The 14,805-nt window shown below is 40.7% G+C and overlaps 1 protein-coding gene across 1 annotated transcript in view; it reads right to left on the bottom strand.

The window, feature by feature from the left end:
• Jph1 (junctophilin 1) overlaps nucleotides 1–14,805 on the bottom strand; it is an 85,330-nt gene that overhangs the window by 16,785 nt on the left and 53,740 nt on the right. Inside the window, exon 3 of the mRNA XM_028769614.1 lies at nucleotides 7,051–7,169. Coding sequence (XP_028625447.1) covers nucleotides 7,051–7,169 — 119 coding nt within the window. The remainder of the gene's footprint in view (nucleotides 1–7,050; nucleotides 7,170–14,805) is intronic.

The raw sequence follows: 14,805 nt of genomic DNA, 5'->3' as shown, positions 1-14,805 counted from the left end.
TGGCTCTGGTCTCAGAGGCTTACTGTCATCTCATACTACTAGAATATATTCATTACTGATGAACAACTTGCTTATGATGAATCTGGTTCAGCTAAGGAAGAGTGAAATTACATTTTCCCACAATATTTCTTTTCCTTCGATTGCTTTTCCACCATAAAAAGGCTTTTAAAAACCATTCAGCCTGGGAAACTGAGATGGCTTTCAGTATCATTTACCTTGTACACCTAACACAAATCTAGAGGGACCCTGCTCTGCAGCAGAATGAACAACAGAGCCAAGCATTAGCATCTGCAGACAACAATGGTAAGTTTGTTTTCTTGCAAAGCAGTTCAAGATCACAGTCTCCCCACTGTGTAGTTTCCCCAGATGGTGGCATGGCTGGGAGCCCTCTGCTTGCTGAGCTCTCCCGTGGGGTTCACACCCTGGAATGTCTAATCCACCAAGGTACTTATGTACCAGGGAACGGGGAGTTTATTCATCAGAGGCCACTTCAAAGTGTGCAAAAGGTCCCTTTCTTAGTGAGACATACCTATGTATTTAATTGTTTTAAATAAGATGCACACCAAGGGAGATAGCCCTTTTATCACTCTTGAGGAAGTCACTCTATCAAGGCACTTATGTCAGGAACCCAGTGAGGCACCTCTCCAGACAGTGCTGTAACCTGTATTTTACAGTCTTTCTTCTTCTGTCCTACCCTCCCAATTGTTCCCTTACCTCTGTGGGGAGTGGGGGTGTCCGCACAGGCGTATTGGTGCTCCTAGTTGTTCAGACTAGAGATCTGATATTCTGTTGTCTTCCTCAATTGATCTTCACACTTTTTTTTTTTTGAGACAGGGCCCCTTGCTGACCCCAGAGTGCACTAATTCAGCTTTGCTGGCTTGCCAGCAGACCTCAGATAACCTCTTGTCTTTCCCTCTTATTTTGTAGTATTGCTGAGATTGAAAAACATAGGCTTTTAAAGGAAAAAATCCAGCCTTGATTGCTCTCAGAGGCACAATACCACGTGGCACAGGCTAGCTGACTTCTCTTTCACCATTCTTCTTCCTTTCCAGTTGCTCTGGTACTGGCAGCATCTTCCTTCCAGACTCACCCGATGCCAGCCCTGACTGCTCAAAGGAGCCTCACATACTGTTACATGTTGTGCTGACATGTTTTGGATATAGGCCACCTGGGCTTCCCTTCCCTATTCTTTCAGTTGTCTGAACTATATCCACCCTCCAGGCCTTGCTCAGGTCTCCTACCCTGTGCCCAGGTCCAGTTGGTGAGTTCTCTGAACTCTATCCTGCCTGCACCCCCTCCAATACCCAGCCTTAGCCTGGAGTGTACCTACTGTGTGCTGGCCCATTCTGATCAGGCCCACCTGAGCAGTCTCAACATCCAGGCTTCGCTCCAGTTACATATCTTGTGTGCTGATCCGGTCTGCTGAGTCCCCCAGACACTAGTCTGCCTGTACCATATCCAGCCTCCAGACCTGGGTCATACATCTGTTCATGGATCAAGCCTGTGAAGTCTCTGGAACTTGGCCAGCCTGACTATCCCCAACCCACAGGCCTAGCTGCACAGTCTGAGTAACCTAGCATGACACATCATTTCAGACACACAAGCAGCAAAAGAAGCCTAAATGAACAAGTCACACTGTAAAAATACAAATGGTAGGAAAGACTAACATTACCTTTCTCTCTCTCAAATCCACCAGTGTGGGATTACACAATGGGGATCACACAAATGACTCCAAGACACAAACTTAAAAGAACAATCTTAAACTTCATCAAATAATTCAAGGAGTTTAAATACACAAACAGCTCAGTGAACTTCATGGGAATAGCAAAAAATGCCTGAGTGAAGTCCAAGAAAACACAAACATAGAGCCAAATGGAATGCTGAAGACAATTCAGGATTTAAAATGAATTCAGTAAAGAGCTAGAAATATTGAAGAGAAAATAAACTGAAATGAAAATGTCAACAGCCCAATTTGAAGACTCAGAGGGAAAGCCTTCCATACGAATAGCTCAAGTAGAAGAAACAGTGGGGTATGAAGATAAAGTAGAGGATTTATAAAAAATGAACAAGAAATCATCATCAACAACAACATGCAGGAACTATAGGATAACACAAAAGGCCAAAGTTTTTAATTATAAACACAGATGAAGGTGAAAAATCCCAGGTTAGTTGCATAGACCAGATTTTCAACAAAAACATAGAAGAGAACACCCCCAAAACCTAGGAGACAAACCCAGTTAGATATAAGAAGCACAAAACAGCAACTTGTCAGGCCTCACAGCATATCACACCCAGACACTAGATACATAGAACAAAGGACAACTAACAAAGGCTGTAAGAGAAAAGACAAGTCACATATGAAGGAAAGTCCCTCCGAATAAGAGCTAGTTTCTCAATGGAGTTTTTGTGCACAGAGAAATTACTTCAAGTTCTAAAAAAGACCATGGATGCCAACCTAGACTACGGTACCAAGCAAAACTATCAGGTATAGCTGAGAGAAGAAAAGGAATTTCCATGATATAAACAGACTAAAAGAAAATACATCACCAAACCATCATGGGGAGAATCCTAGAGGCAGTATTTCAGATTGACGAAAGAAATAAGCACAGATGAGACTAAAGAAAGAAAGTAAATGAACTAACAACTACTGAGACATAAAATAAAAACAAGATAGGACTAAGAACACAAACAGCCAACAAGTTAAATGCCTTTGATCAACACACAGTTTAAATAGTAATAGCCTCCACTACTCCATCCAAAGACACTGGTCAGCTAAATGGATTAAGAAACAAAGTCCACCTTTTTGCCGTCTACAAGAGATTTATCTTAGCTCTGAAAATAGGCATGTCCTTAAAGAGAAAGGATGGACAAAAGTATCATGAGTAAATGGGACCAGGAAGCATGAAGCTGTCATTGTCCTTATATCTGACAAATAGACTTCAACCAAAAACTAGTTAGAAGAGATAAAGATTACATTGTAATCCAGGAAAAAATTAACTACAAAGACATTGCAATCCTAAACACATATGCACCTCACTTCATAAAAAACACACTACTGAAAGAAAAGGCACAAGCTAACTCTTAAGTCAGTTAATAGCAGGTGATTTCAAAACCCCACTTTTACCAACAGTCAGGGTTTTTAAACAGAGAAAGATCAGAACTGAATGACATTATACATCAAATAGGTATCTACTGAATATTCTATCCAAACACCAAATACTATACATTCTACTCAGGAGCCTACAGAAACTTTTCTAAAATATACCACACAGCCTGGGAATCACATTTTAAAACTTAAAAAAAAATAATTCCATGTATCATTTTGAACAGTAATGAAATTTAAAAGAAAACCTCCAGGACATATTAAATGCAGTTCTATAATGGAAATTTATAATTCTAAATGCCCACATTAAAATACCAGAACACTCCCAAGCCAGGAGTGCTGGTATATGCCTTTAGTCCAAGCACTTATGAGACAGAAAGATTGGAGTTTGAGGTCAGCCTGGTCTACATAGCAAGTATTAGGTCAGCCAGGGATGTGTTAAGAGACCCTGTTTCACCCCCACCCTCTACCCAAGATGGAATTTAGGAAAACAAGAAAAAATAAACCCAAATCGATCAGACAGGAAAAACAAAAACCAACAACAACAAAAATCAGAGTAGAAATGAAACAGAATGAAAGCAGACAGGACAAGACAAAACAAAACAAAGACAAAAATAAAAAAAAATCCAAGTGCTGGTTCATTGAAAAGATAAACAAGATAGATAGATCTTTAGCCCAATTAGTCAAATAAGCAAATCCCACGAGCCACCCCCTTCATCAAATTAACAGAATCAGAGATAAACAGGGAAACGCTATAGAAGACATGAAGGAAACTGAGAATATTGTAAGGCGATACTTTAAAGAAAGACTGACATTCTATTAATTTACCAAACCTAGAAGAAACAGAATTCTAGGCTCATCTGAAATACCAAAGTTAAACCAAGAAGAGATCATTTAAAGAGACCCACAACAAATACAGAGGTTGAAACAGTGATAAAAAGCCTCTTGACTAAATAAAAGCCTTGGCCCATAAGAATTCATAGCAGATTCTATCAGACTTTCAAAGAAGAGCAACCAACACTTCAAAACAGGAGTGTTCTCAACAACTTCTTCAAAGACAGTATCCCTCTAATACTCAAACTAAGCGAAGAGTCAACAACAAGAAAGACTCACATGATCATCTCAATAGCTGCAAAAAAAAAAAGCCTTTGACAAAATCTAACATGCCTTCATGATAAAAGTCCTAGAGAGAGTAGAACTTGAGAGAACACACCTTAACTTAATAAAAGCTATCTATGACAAACCCACAGCCAATGTTATCTTAAATGGAAAACAATCTCAAGTAATCCCTTTAGAATCAGGAATAAGACATGATTGTCCATCCTTCCTACTCCTTTTCAATAAGTGCCTAAAACACTAACAGAAACAATAGTGTAAGAGAAGAAAATTAAAGGGATACAAATAGAAAAAAAAGCCAAATCAACCATATTTACAGATTGTGTATTATACATAGACATTCCAGAAATCCTACCAGAAAACTTCTAGGAATAATCAGCAATCATTTCATTAAAGAGGCAGGAAATAGAATCAACTTAAAAAATTATACACTGCAGCAAACACACTGGGAAGATGGTCATGGAGACACTCTCATTCACAATAAATAATAAACCTAATCAAGGTGGTAAAGCTCTAAAGGAATCCTAAAAGTGGAAAGGCTTGTCATGTTCTTTTGTTTGTTTGTTTAAAGTTTTTGTTTTTAATTTTCTTTTGGAGGAAGGCTACAAGGGCAGAGGGCAGATACAAAGGGACAGGGAGATGTATGGGGTTGGGATGCATGATGTGAAGCTTAGAAAGCATCAACAAAAAGGTTTTTAAAAGTATGCATATAGTTCTACAGAGACCTTCAGTCATGAGCACATACCATGCCCCCTATAATTTAAAATAATAACAATAAAATATTTATAAAAAGAACAACTGACAACAAATGCTGGAAAGGATTTGAGGAAAGGAGAACCCTAATCACTGTTGATGGGATTGCAAATTGATTCAGCCACTCTAAATTAGTGTAGAGAATTCCTACCTAAGTGTAAAGTCTGTGGACCTGAACAATAATTGAACTGGGATAAAGTCCACAAAGGCTCAAGAGTGGAATTTTCATATCAGGGAAAACCAATAGCTATCTGTGTGGACATAAGGTCCACCCCATGGGAGAGAACTCATGCCTGGTGCTATAAAACCAGGTACATAGCCAGTGAGGATATGCATTCTAGAAGAGAGCAGTATGCTTTCTATGCATTCTAAATACTTATCTGTATACTCAAAGGTAAGTGTAGCTCTCACTCATCATCAAAGCATCTTTTTATAATAGGTGGAGACCATTACAGAGATCTACAACTGGTCAAATGTAGAGAACTGTAGGGCTACAAAGGGATGGTTTGGTCTCCCCTGTAGAGCACTGAGTTTGAGATAGCCAGAGACCCAACAGGTGGACTACTGCCTGATGAGGGACGGCACATATCTCTCCACGCTTCCAGATTCCAGACCCCCACATGCTGCCTACACCTCCATTAGCCTGCATCTTGCAGACATGTTTGGCTCAAAGTAATTCCTCCTAGAGAGGTTTTGCATCACCATCCAGCTGGACGTGACTACAGGCCTCAGGGAGATTTACATATTAATGAAGGCTAGAGGGCGGAGCCATTTAAACATTCTTCCCAAGACCCTTCCCCCTTCTCCCTCCCTATTTAACTCAGGTCTGCTCTGAGTTTTAGGGGGTACATCCAGATCCATCTACCACCCGCCATGAAAATAAATCTCTTAAACCCATGGACTTCTAGTGTCTTTGGGGTCCGCCTGGGGAAAATGTGGAGAAGGCCTTTAATGCTGAGCCTAATTCCTGCCTAGAGGACCTCTCTGCTTTCCAGCCACAGGGGACCCACATCTTCAAGAAAGGTAGCTGGGCCGCTGAGTCTGCTAAGCGAGTACAGTAACCAAGTCCCTCCCACGGGGTGCTTCCGAGGCCTCTTTCTTTTCTCCCCCCTCATTTCTCTTGGCTGTGGGTTGGCCAGTTGCTGGCCCACACGCCCCCAGTCTCTGTCCTTCCATGGCCTCTCAGCGGTCTGAGAGCGCAAGGGCTTGAGACACGTTGGTCCCTGTCCACCTCCTGGCCCAGGGATCCCCAATCCAAGAGCTCTGCACCCCCCCCCCCCCCACAACCTGACTGAGTGAGAACTCCCCCGGAGTAAGGTCAGTCAAGACTCCCGTGCTCCAGTCTCTTCGGAGCTGTGGGAATCACAACAGCCCAACAAGATTCAAGAACCCACACCAGCACCCACATGTGAGCTAATCATTCCTCGCAGAGAATAAGTCACTGGATGATGCCCAGCTACAATTGATTTAACTGCAGTGGATACAACCTAATGTTCACAGAAAAAAAAAATCTCAAAAGAGAATGTGGAAAGGTTGTGAGAGCCAGAGGCCCAGGATGTCTCCTGTTTGATAGTAACTCCTATACTTAACAAGGGAAATGCACCCATGAACTCTCAACAATATGGTTGCCTGAACAAGACCACCAGGAAGACAACACTAGTTGACATGCTAACAGGGATAAAGGAAACTCCCCGTGGTCCTATACCCAGATGAAGAGCCATAGGAGGCCAATGACTGCTGAGAACAGGGAGAACGAGCTGCCTCCATGGAGGAGTTCTGATATAGATTGTCCAATTCCAAATGGTCAGCCCTGGACACACAAGCAAAGCAAATAGACTCAATGGGTTATATACACATGTGTGCATCTATGCAACACATATTTATACAGGTACAACTGTAATAATTGCAGAGGTCATGTGCTTGGGAGGGAGACACAAGACAACTTGGGGGAGGCAGGAGTGAAGTAGATTTCCTGCTCATGTATGAAGTTCTCAAAAAATAAATAAATAAATAAAAGCACAGGAAATGAAAAGCCCATGGTCCAACTTCCCCCAGCAAAGGAAGTAATCAAGATTTACCTGGTTGGTAGAAATCAGGTGACAGCTCTCTGGCCATAGCTCTTGCTATATCGCACTCCTGGCGAGCAGCCAGTGCAGCTTGGTCAGCAGCATCGGCTTTTGCTCTGGCATGTGCAGTCCTACATGGGTATAAAAAGGCTGGTCAGCAGAGAAGGCATTGCATTAATTACCTGTGGACAAGAAAACCTCGATCTAGGGAGAGACATTTTAATTATGATCAATTGCCTGACACTTGCAAGAACAACTTTTAGTCATATTACTGAGACCTCAGCAACAGCTGTGACACAGATGAGTGGTCCCAGTCTTGCTTTCCAAGGGAAAAGAAAACTATGAACAAGGTCTCTACTGATGAGCCACCAGCTTGGGAACATGCTTGGAGGGACCCATGGCTCCAGCTGTATACGTAGTGGAGGATGGCCTTGTCAGGCATTGGTGGGAGAGGATGGCCTTGGTTTCATGAAGGCTGGGGAATTCAAGGGTGGGGAAGAGGGAGTGGGTGAATGGGTGGGGGTACACCCTCATAGAAGTAGGAGGAGGGGGGACAGGATAAGGGGCTTCTGGAGGGGGTATAGGATAACATCTGAAATGTAAATAAATAAAACATCCAATAAAAAATTTGTCACTTGAAACAAAACAAAACAAAACAAAACAAAACAAAACAAAACAAGGTCTCTATAATTGGATACTGTGTCAGAACTCAGTGGACCAACCCTTCTGCTGATTTTGCATCCTATTCCCCCAACTCCAAAAGACAAGCAACTAGGATTGGTTGAGTCGGATTTGACCCTATGAATTAGCTGTGTGTTCACTACTAAATTCCATTGGTAGACCTGAGTAAGAATCTGATTGAGGAAAGGTTGCTCAATGGCAGAAATGAATGGAACGGATACCATTAGTGCTGGCTGATTCCTATGCATCAAACCCCTTGCTATGTTTATTTCAGGTCATCAGCATCAGCCACTGGACATAGTGCTGGGAAGAGGCCTAGCGTATCACAAGTTCTCACCAGTGTGCCCTGGAAGGCTATCCACTTACCTGATTAATATAAATTAGAACTTATTTGTGTGTGTATGTGTGGGTGCCAATAGGAGTGTGAAGAGGTAAGAGAACAACTTGTGGGAACTGGTTTGCATTCTACAATGTGGCTTCTGAAGACTGAACTCAGATCATGGAGTTGCTCTTACATGCTGAGCCATCTCCCTGGCCATGCCCTTGCCTAATTTTTTTAGATCTTGAATGAATTTATTTATTTATTTTTTATTTTGAATGAAACAGAAAGGAGCCAGTGAAACAAAGCTGGTAAGGATTGAATGGACCTTTTGGTCTTCTATCCCCACCCTTGTCCATCCTCATACATTAAAAAATCTCACCTGTTAGAGAGGAGAACAAGTATTGGGCTTCCTGGGCTGGGATGATAGCCCAGTTAGTAATGTACTTGTCTTGCAAGCACAAAGATCTGAGTTTAATCCCCCAAAGAACACATTAAAAAAGGACAGAAAAGCCAGGTATAGTGGCACACACTTGTCTTCCAAGTGCTGGGGTGTTGGAAAGCAGATACCTGGGACTCACAAAGTTCCAGCCTGGTGAGAGACCCTGTCTCAAGAATGAGGGGTGCATGTTTCCTTTGCCTGTTTTCTAAAGAGACAGAAAAAAACAAAGCATGGAGTTGGATAGGCAGAGAGTTGGGGAGGATCTGAGAGGACATGAAAGAGGAAAAACCATGATCAGAATATACTGTATGAAAAGAATTATTTTCAATTTAAAAAATGAAGTGGACAGTGCCTACCTCAGAATGCCCAAGAGAGAAAATGGTCCTTTTTGTCTCCACGTGTACAAGAACATTTGAACACACATGGCCACCTGTATGCACAGACATGTGCACACACACAAAAGAATTGAGCTTGTGACAGTGAGATAGGTCAATGCTTGCTTCCAAGGCTGACTAACAAAGGGAGTTTGGGTCCCCAGACTCATATAGAACAAGAGAACTACCTCTCACAATACATGATATGACTTCCACAGATGATAGGCTACATACACACACATAGAATTGAAAAAAAAAGGCTTCTTAATGATAGACCAAACAGCATGTAGAGGTGTGTGTGTGTGTGTATGAGAGAAAGAGAGGAAGAGAGAGGGGGAGAGGGAGAGGGAGAGGGAGAGGGAGAGGGAGAGGGAGAGGGAGAGGGAGAGGGAGAGGGAGAGAGAGAGAATATATATATTGGGTTGTGTATGTATATATATGTGTGTGTGTCTATTTTCCAAATTCAAGACTTGCTCAGTTGGTGTTTCAATGGCTAGCATGTGTACCTACTCTAATGCCTTTGTAGAAATTCTATTATATTTTACCAGCACCAGGCAGGACTGCAGATAACTAGTAATAAAAGTTTAAGGAAAGTCTGAAAGCAATGCACACGCTCATCTCAGACAGTGGGGGAGGGTGATCCAGGAAATCGCATTGTGCCCCAGCTAGTCTTTGAGGGGACACACATGGCAGCTGGAGATGATCAAGAGTCTGATTCCCCAGGCTAAACCACTAGAATTAAAATGGGAAGGCAGGGTCTGATGTGAGACCAGGTACTAGCTAGCAAGAGGCCCCACTCTCAACTTTCTCTACTTCTCTCCTTTTATCCTGGTCTCTCATGGACTCATCTCACTTCTATCTAGAACCTAGCTGGGCCTAGAGATCTGTAACTTTGCAAATACTGTGGTCTTTTACCTTCTGTCCTTTGCTGCAAACCCAGGGCACAAACATAATATTTACTGAGAGCCTAACTTACATATAAATGAATGATGATTCCTTAGGAATATCTGGGCTGCCACTTAAAAATAAGTGAACTAAAGAATATATTGTATGAAAAGAGTCTATTTTCAATAAAAAAATTAGTACACCATAAAACTAAAGGAATGGTAAAGAGAGCATGGTTGTCAGGGTTCAGTAGGGAGGGGAACAGGTAGAGTAGAAAGTGTATCTAGGGGAGAGAAACAACTCCATGTGACACTGTAGTAGATGTTATACATGTGCCAAGTTTGTAGGATATATATGATCAGGGATGTATGCTAATATGAGCAATGAACTTTTCTTGATGAAGTATGGGCACTTACATGAACGAAGGATGTTACTGTTGATGCATCAACATTACTTCATCACTTACATCAAATTTACCCAAGATGCAAGACATGGAAGCTGCATATGGGCCCAACATGGGGACTAAATGTGTGTAAGAACACTACAGTCTCTGGTCAACTAAAACCTGCTTTAAAAAGAATCTATTAAAAGCACAGCAATTGCAAGGCTGAACAGGTTGTATTTATATATTTAGGAAAACTATGTATGGTTGCATACATACATACATACATACATACATACAACAAAGAAAAAGAACCATGTACTTGAGAACAAGGTAGATACATGGTATGGACTAGAAGGAAAAAAGGGAGAGAGGGAAATTTCATAATTATAACTTCTAAAGCAAAAAGTATTAAAATGGATGGATCATCTTCCACGTATCCAGATAGTTATTTTTGTATCATGTGGGATATTTCTGATTGTTTCTGTCTATGTGCATTATTAATTTGAGGTGAACATAAAAGCAAGATTTTAAGAGAACACATCCTAAAATGCCTGGTTGCAATGACCTTGTAAGACATTATTTTTGTTGATTTGAGGGAGCAGGGATTGAGTCTGATTCTAGGCTCGAGAACCAGTTTACAGCCCCTGTTCACATTCTTTCAGCTTCTCACTTCTTTTTTTTCCTTCCCAGAATGATTTTCCATTTTATCTGCTATTCTTAGCTAGAGCCTAATTATGTCTAGGTACCATAATTAATGAAGCTTTAAGAGTACAGCCCTGATCCTTTTAATGTGATTCCCTAGCATTTCAATAAATCTATGAAACTAAACAACATATTTTGATACATCTGCAACACTTCTGTCAAGCCAAATATGATGGAAATATTATCTCTATATTGTCTTATAATCCATCAAACTGGAGAGTAGTTTACAGCTTACCTTTCCTGTCAACACATCTTGGAAGTTCAGAGTTCAACATCAGAAGTTCAATGAAGCTGCACTCACTACACTTTTACCTAACTTACTTTTTCACTTACTCTTCCCTGAAGGTCCAAACAGACAGACCCTTTCAGTCAAACTGAGCTACAGTGTCTGTCAGTCAGGACTACTTACAGCTGGCCAGATGAGCAAGACCACATCCACACCTGTACCCAGAGATACTGATTGAGAACTGGTGGTTCTAACCATGAGAAATGGAGTACATTCAACCTTCCGGGGGTCAAGGTCATTGGCATGGTTAGACTTTGAAGGTTACCCTGGTTTGTGTGTGAACTCATTTATTTAAGTTCTAGGGCTAGTTCCAAACCTACAAATGGCTGGTCAGACTTGCTGCTGTTCCTGGGATCAGAACACTCAGTCTGAGGAAATCAGCTGAAGGTAAATAGCACTGGTTCCTACCAGAGCTGGTTGTATGGAAACACACAGACATTTACAGAGACAGACAGACAGACAGACACACATATACACATACACACACTAGATCCTTTTCATTTCCAAAGACCCCTGATATACACAAGGCTTTGGCTCTTTACAGTTTCAATCTGCACACACTATTATCACACATTTTCCCCAATGATGTAATTACAAAGTAACTGAGAAGTCACACCCATAACTGAGGTGACAGCCACTGACCTCCAAGGATGTCACTTCTGCAAGTCTATCATGCTTTAACTTTAGGATGAACCCTTAAAAACAAGAGTGATTCCCTTTTGTAAGTCTACAATGCTTTATCTCTAGGTTAGGAAAAAGAGCAAGTTCTGGATGCAGAGACCTGGTGGCTGGCTTGCTTCCCCTCTTGAGCACAGCCACACGAGTAGCTAGAACTTTCAGATGCTATATATTATTTGTAGTCAGAGTAATTATAAACTAGTTTTCCAATCAACAACTTGAATTCTAAAGTCACTTTACTCTGAAGAAAATTATTGTTTTCTCAATATTCTTGAACTTTTAAAAGAATTTAATTATGAGATGTTCCTTAAATATAACAATGCTTTTATAAAAAGTACATTCAACTGTTGTCCTCTTCGACTCAGTATTCACTCTTCTAAGGAACACACATGGCCCTTAGATGCCTACCCCACCGCAGGCTTTTACAGATAGAACTGATGAAAGTTTGAATCTAGAAGGAAGCATGATTTTGCTAAAGGTGAAACTACCTTTGATGATTACCAAGTTGCTACTTCTATATTTTATCCATTTTCTTCCCAACAATAAAGTGCTTTGAAAATACACTGCTTTTAAAAAAACGTTTTATATAGTAAATCATGGGACTCTTAAGACTTGATGGTAAAGGCCACCTTCTGATAGGTTCAGGGTCTGTCTCTGGGATTTTCTATGACATCCAAGTGTCTAAAGAAGATTATTATTCAGGTAATTTAAAAACAGGAGAAATTAGCCATTGAAACCAAGTGCTAGTTCAGAACCACACTGCTCTCCCAGATGTTAGACTCAAAAGTGCTTGTCTCTCTTGGGGGCTGCTTTGGCAGAGCCTGACTCTCCAGTTCTCCCCACTAACACATCAGCATATTCTAATTCCTTCTGGTTCTCTTGGAATTGCCTGGCAATAACTAGAAATTACTTCTTGGGCTGTGGCATTATAGGTGATAAATGCAAAAGAAAAATGACCTGTTGGCCTTTCTTTTGTACTGTGACATTATTCATTTATGTGAGACCTAGATTTGAGAAAACTAATTATCTCATGCAGACAGTTATAGGACTTGCAAAGAAGAAATTAGTCAGTGGAGCAAGGAATACTCTGGGTAGGGACAGGAAACTACTGGCTCTGCAGACTTAGGTAAAATTCGGGGCTTCATTCTGAGGCACTCACACCAATAAAGTAAGCAAAGCATGTTTCAGTTTTGATATGGTCCTCCGGTAAGACTGGCCCAGCATGACTCAGCACATACTTCCTTGGAAGAGCAAATTTCCATCTCTTATACTCTTGCTAACTGTCACAGACAATGAGGATTTCAATCTAGAATGGATAGGATCCTGCTGCTGTCCCACTCTGGTTCAGAAGACCATGTCTGAGATGTCTTCCACCTATGAGTTCTTGAATGTTAGTGTTCTCTTCTATAAAAGGCCATAAAAACCAACAAATAAAACGGAACAAGACCCACGATGGTAACTTCAGGACTGAGTTCATAGGCTGTTATTTTAAAACAAACAATTTAACAGTGAATCATTAATTTAACAACTTCCTTTTATGAAAGCAATAGCAAGTTATTTATATATAACATGGGACTTGAAGGGGCATGATCTTGAGCTATTTAGATATAGCATGGACATGAAGGGGCATGGTACTGTTAGTGAAGACTGCTATTTGATACTTCCAGGGCTTAAACCTTTGCACAATGTGTTAGAAAAAAAATGAGGCTTTGAAAGCATTTAGAGTTAACACTTAGGCCAAATCCTTTCAGAGCCTTAAGTGATCCTTGTCACTGAGCTCACAAGTCAGAGTACATTTTGTATTTGAGAAGTGTCTACACACTGTAGTGGTTAGTGTCATACCCCTGGCTTCTGCTCATGATGGATGGTGAGAAAGCCAAGGTCCATTTGAAAACTGTTTACAAATCTTTGACAAAATGTTTTCCACTCTGTTTCCATTGTCTGTTTTATAAGGAGCCAGCGGATACAATACTCTTACTGTTTAGTGGCAGGAACAATTTGGTCTCTGATGATAAACTGGTTTGTTTCCTAGTATCAGACAACCCAAACAACATCATCTGCTGTTTTTCTTTTTGTTAAAGCTACCAGGAAACTCAGAGTAAGATGATACTTAGTCCACACACACAGATATATAGTTGTAGGGCTCTAACTGGATTCCCCATGCCAGGAATTCTGGTATGCATGTAACTGGTCACTCTGTTCCATAGACGGTTCCTATAAGCTGGCAGGATGTATAAGCAAAACAGCCAATACCTTGATCAGTAAACTGATGTCTTACTAAAATTTCTCAACTTTGGCCCCACTGTGTGATACTGCCCTGGGGACAGATGTAATAATTTGGGGGCATCTTAGAGTCGATTGTTCAGTGTTTATTTATAAGATTCCTTTTTCTCTATCGAGAACACTTTAAACCTTAGAAAAATAAATCCTCATTACTAAGTCCTTTAAACTTTATTCCCTAATATTTGCTTAAAGAATTAATGAGTTGAAAGGCTATATACATTTGTTTTCATTTATTTGTTTGCTTCTGTGAACCTGTGTGTGCACATGTCATGCTATCCTTGTGGAGGCAGAGAACTCTGTGGAGTTGTTTCTCTTTTGTCATATTTGTACCAGGGATGAAACTCAAGCTGTAGGGCTTTGTAGCAGGCATCTTTACCTACTGAGCCATCTCAGCTGCATCATGAAAGATTCTGTGTTTTTTATAGCTAGGCCAAAGAACCGCCCTAATTCTTCTCTGGACTGTGTTACATCTTTTATTTTGTTTTTGTTGCTAGAGACTGAACCCAGGGTCTTGTATATGCCAGGCAAGTGCCTTACCACTAAGCTATTTATCTTTTTATACAATGTCTTGCTTATATAGTATAAGCTGGCCTTCAACTCACAATCAAGTGCTGGGTTATAGCTATATTTTGCCATGCTTGGTTTGCTTAAAATTTATTTTGTGATGTTTACTTTAAGATTTATCTCTAGAAATCTTATAGAAGAAATTAGGACGTCTAAAATTGTTTGTGG

Source organism: Grammomys surdaster, unplaced genomic scaffold, assembly GCF_004785775.1.
Source record: "Grammomys surdaster isolate TR1022 unplaced genomic scaffold, NIH_TR_1.0 64, whole genome shotgun sequence".
NCBI classification, from domain to species: Eukaryota; Metazoa; Chordata; class Mammalia; order Rodentia; family Muridae; genus Grammomys; species Grammomys surdaster.
The sequence above is the reverse complement of the archived record's forward strand: the minus strand, read 5'-3'. Positions and strand labels throughout refer to the sequence as shown.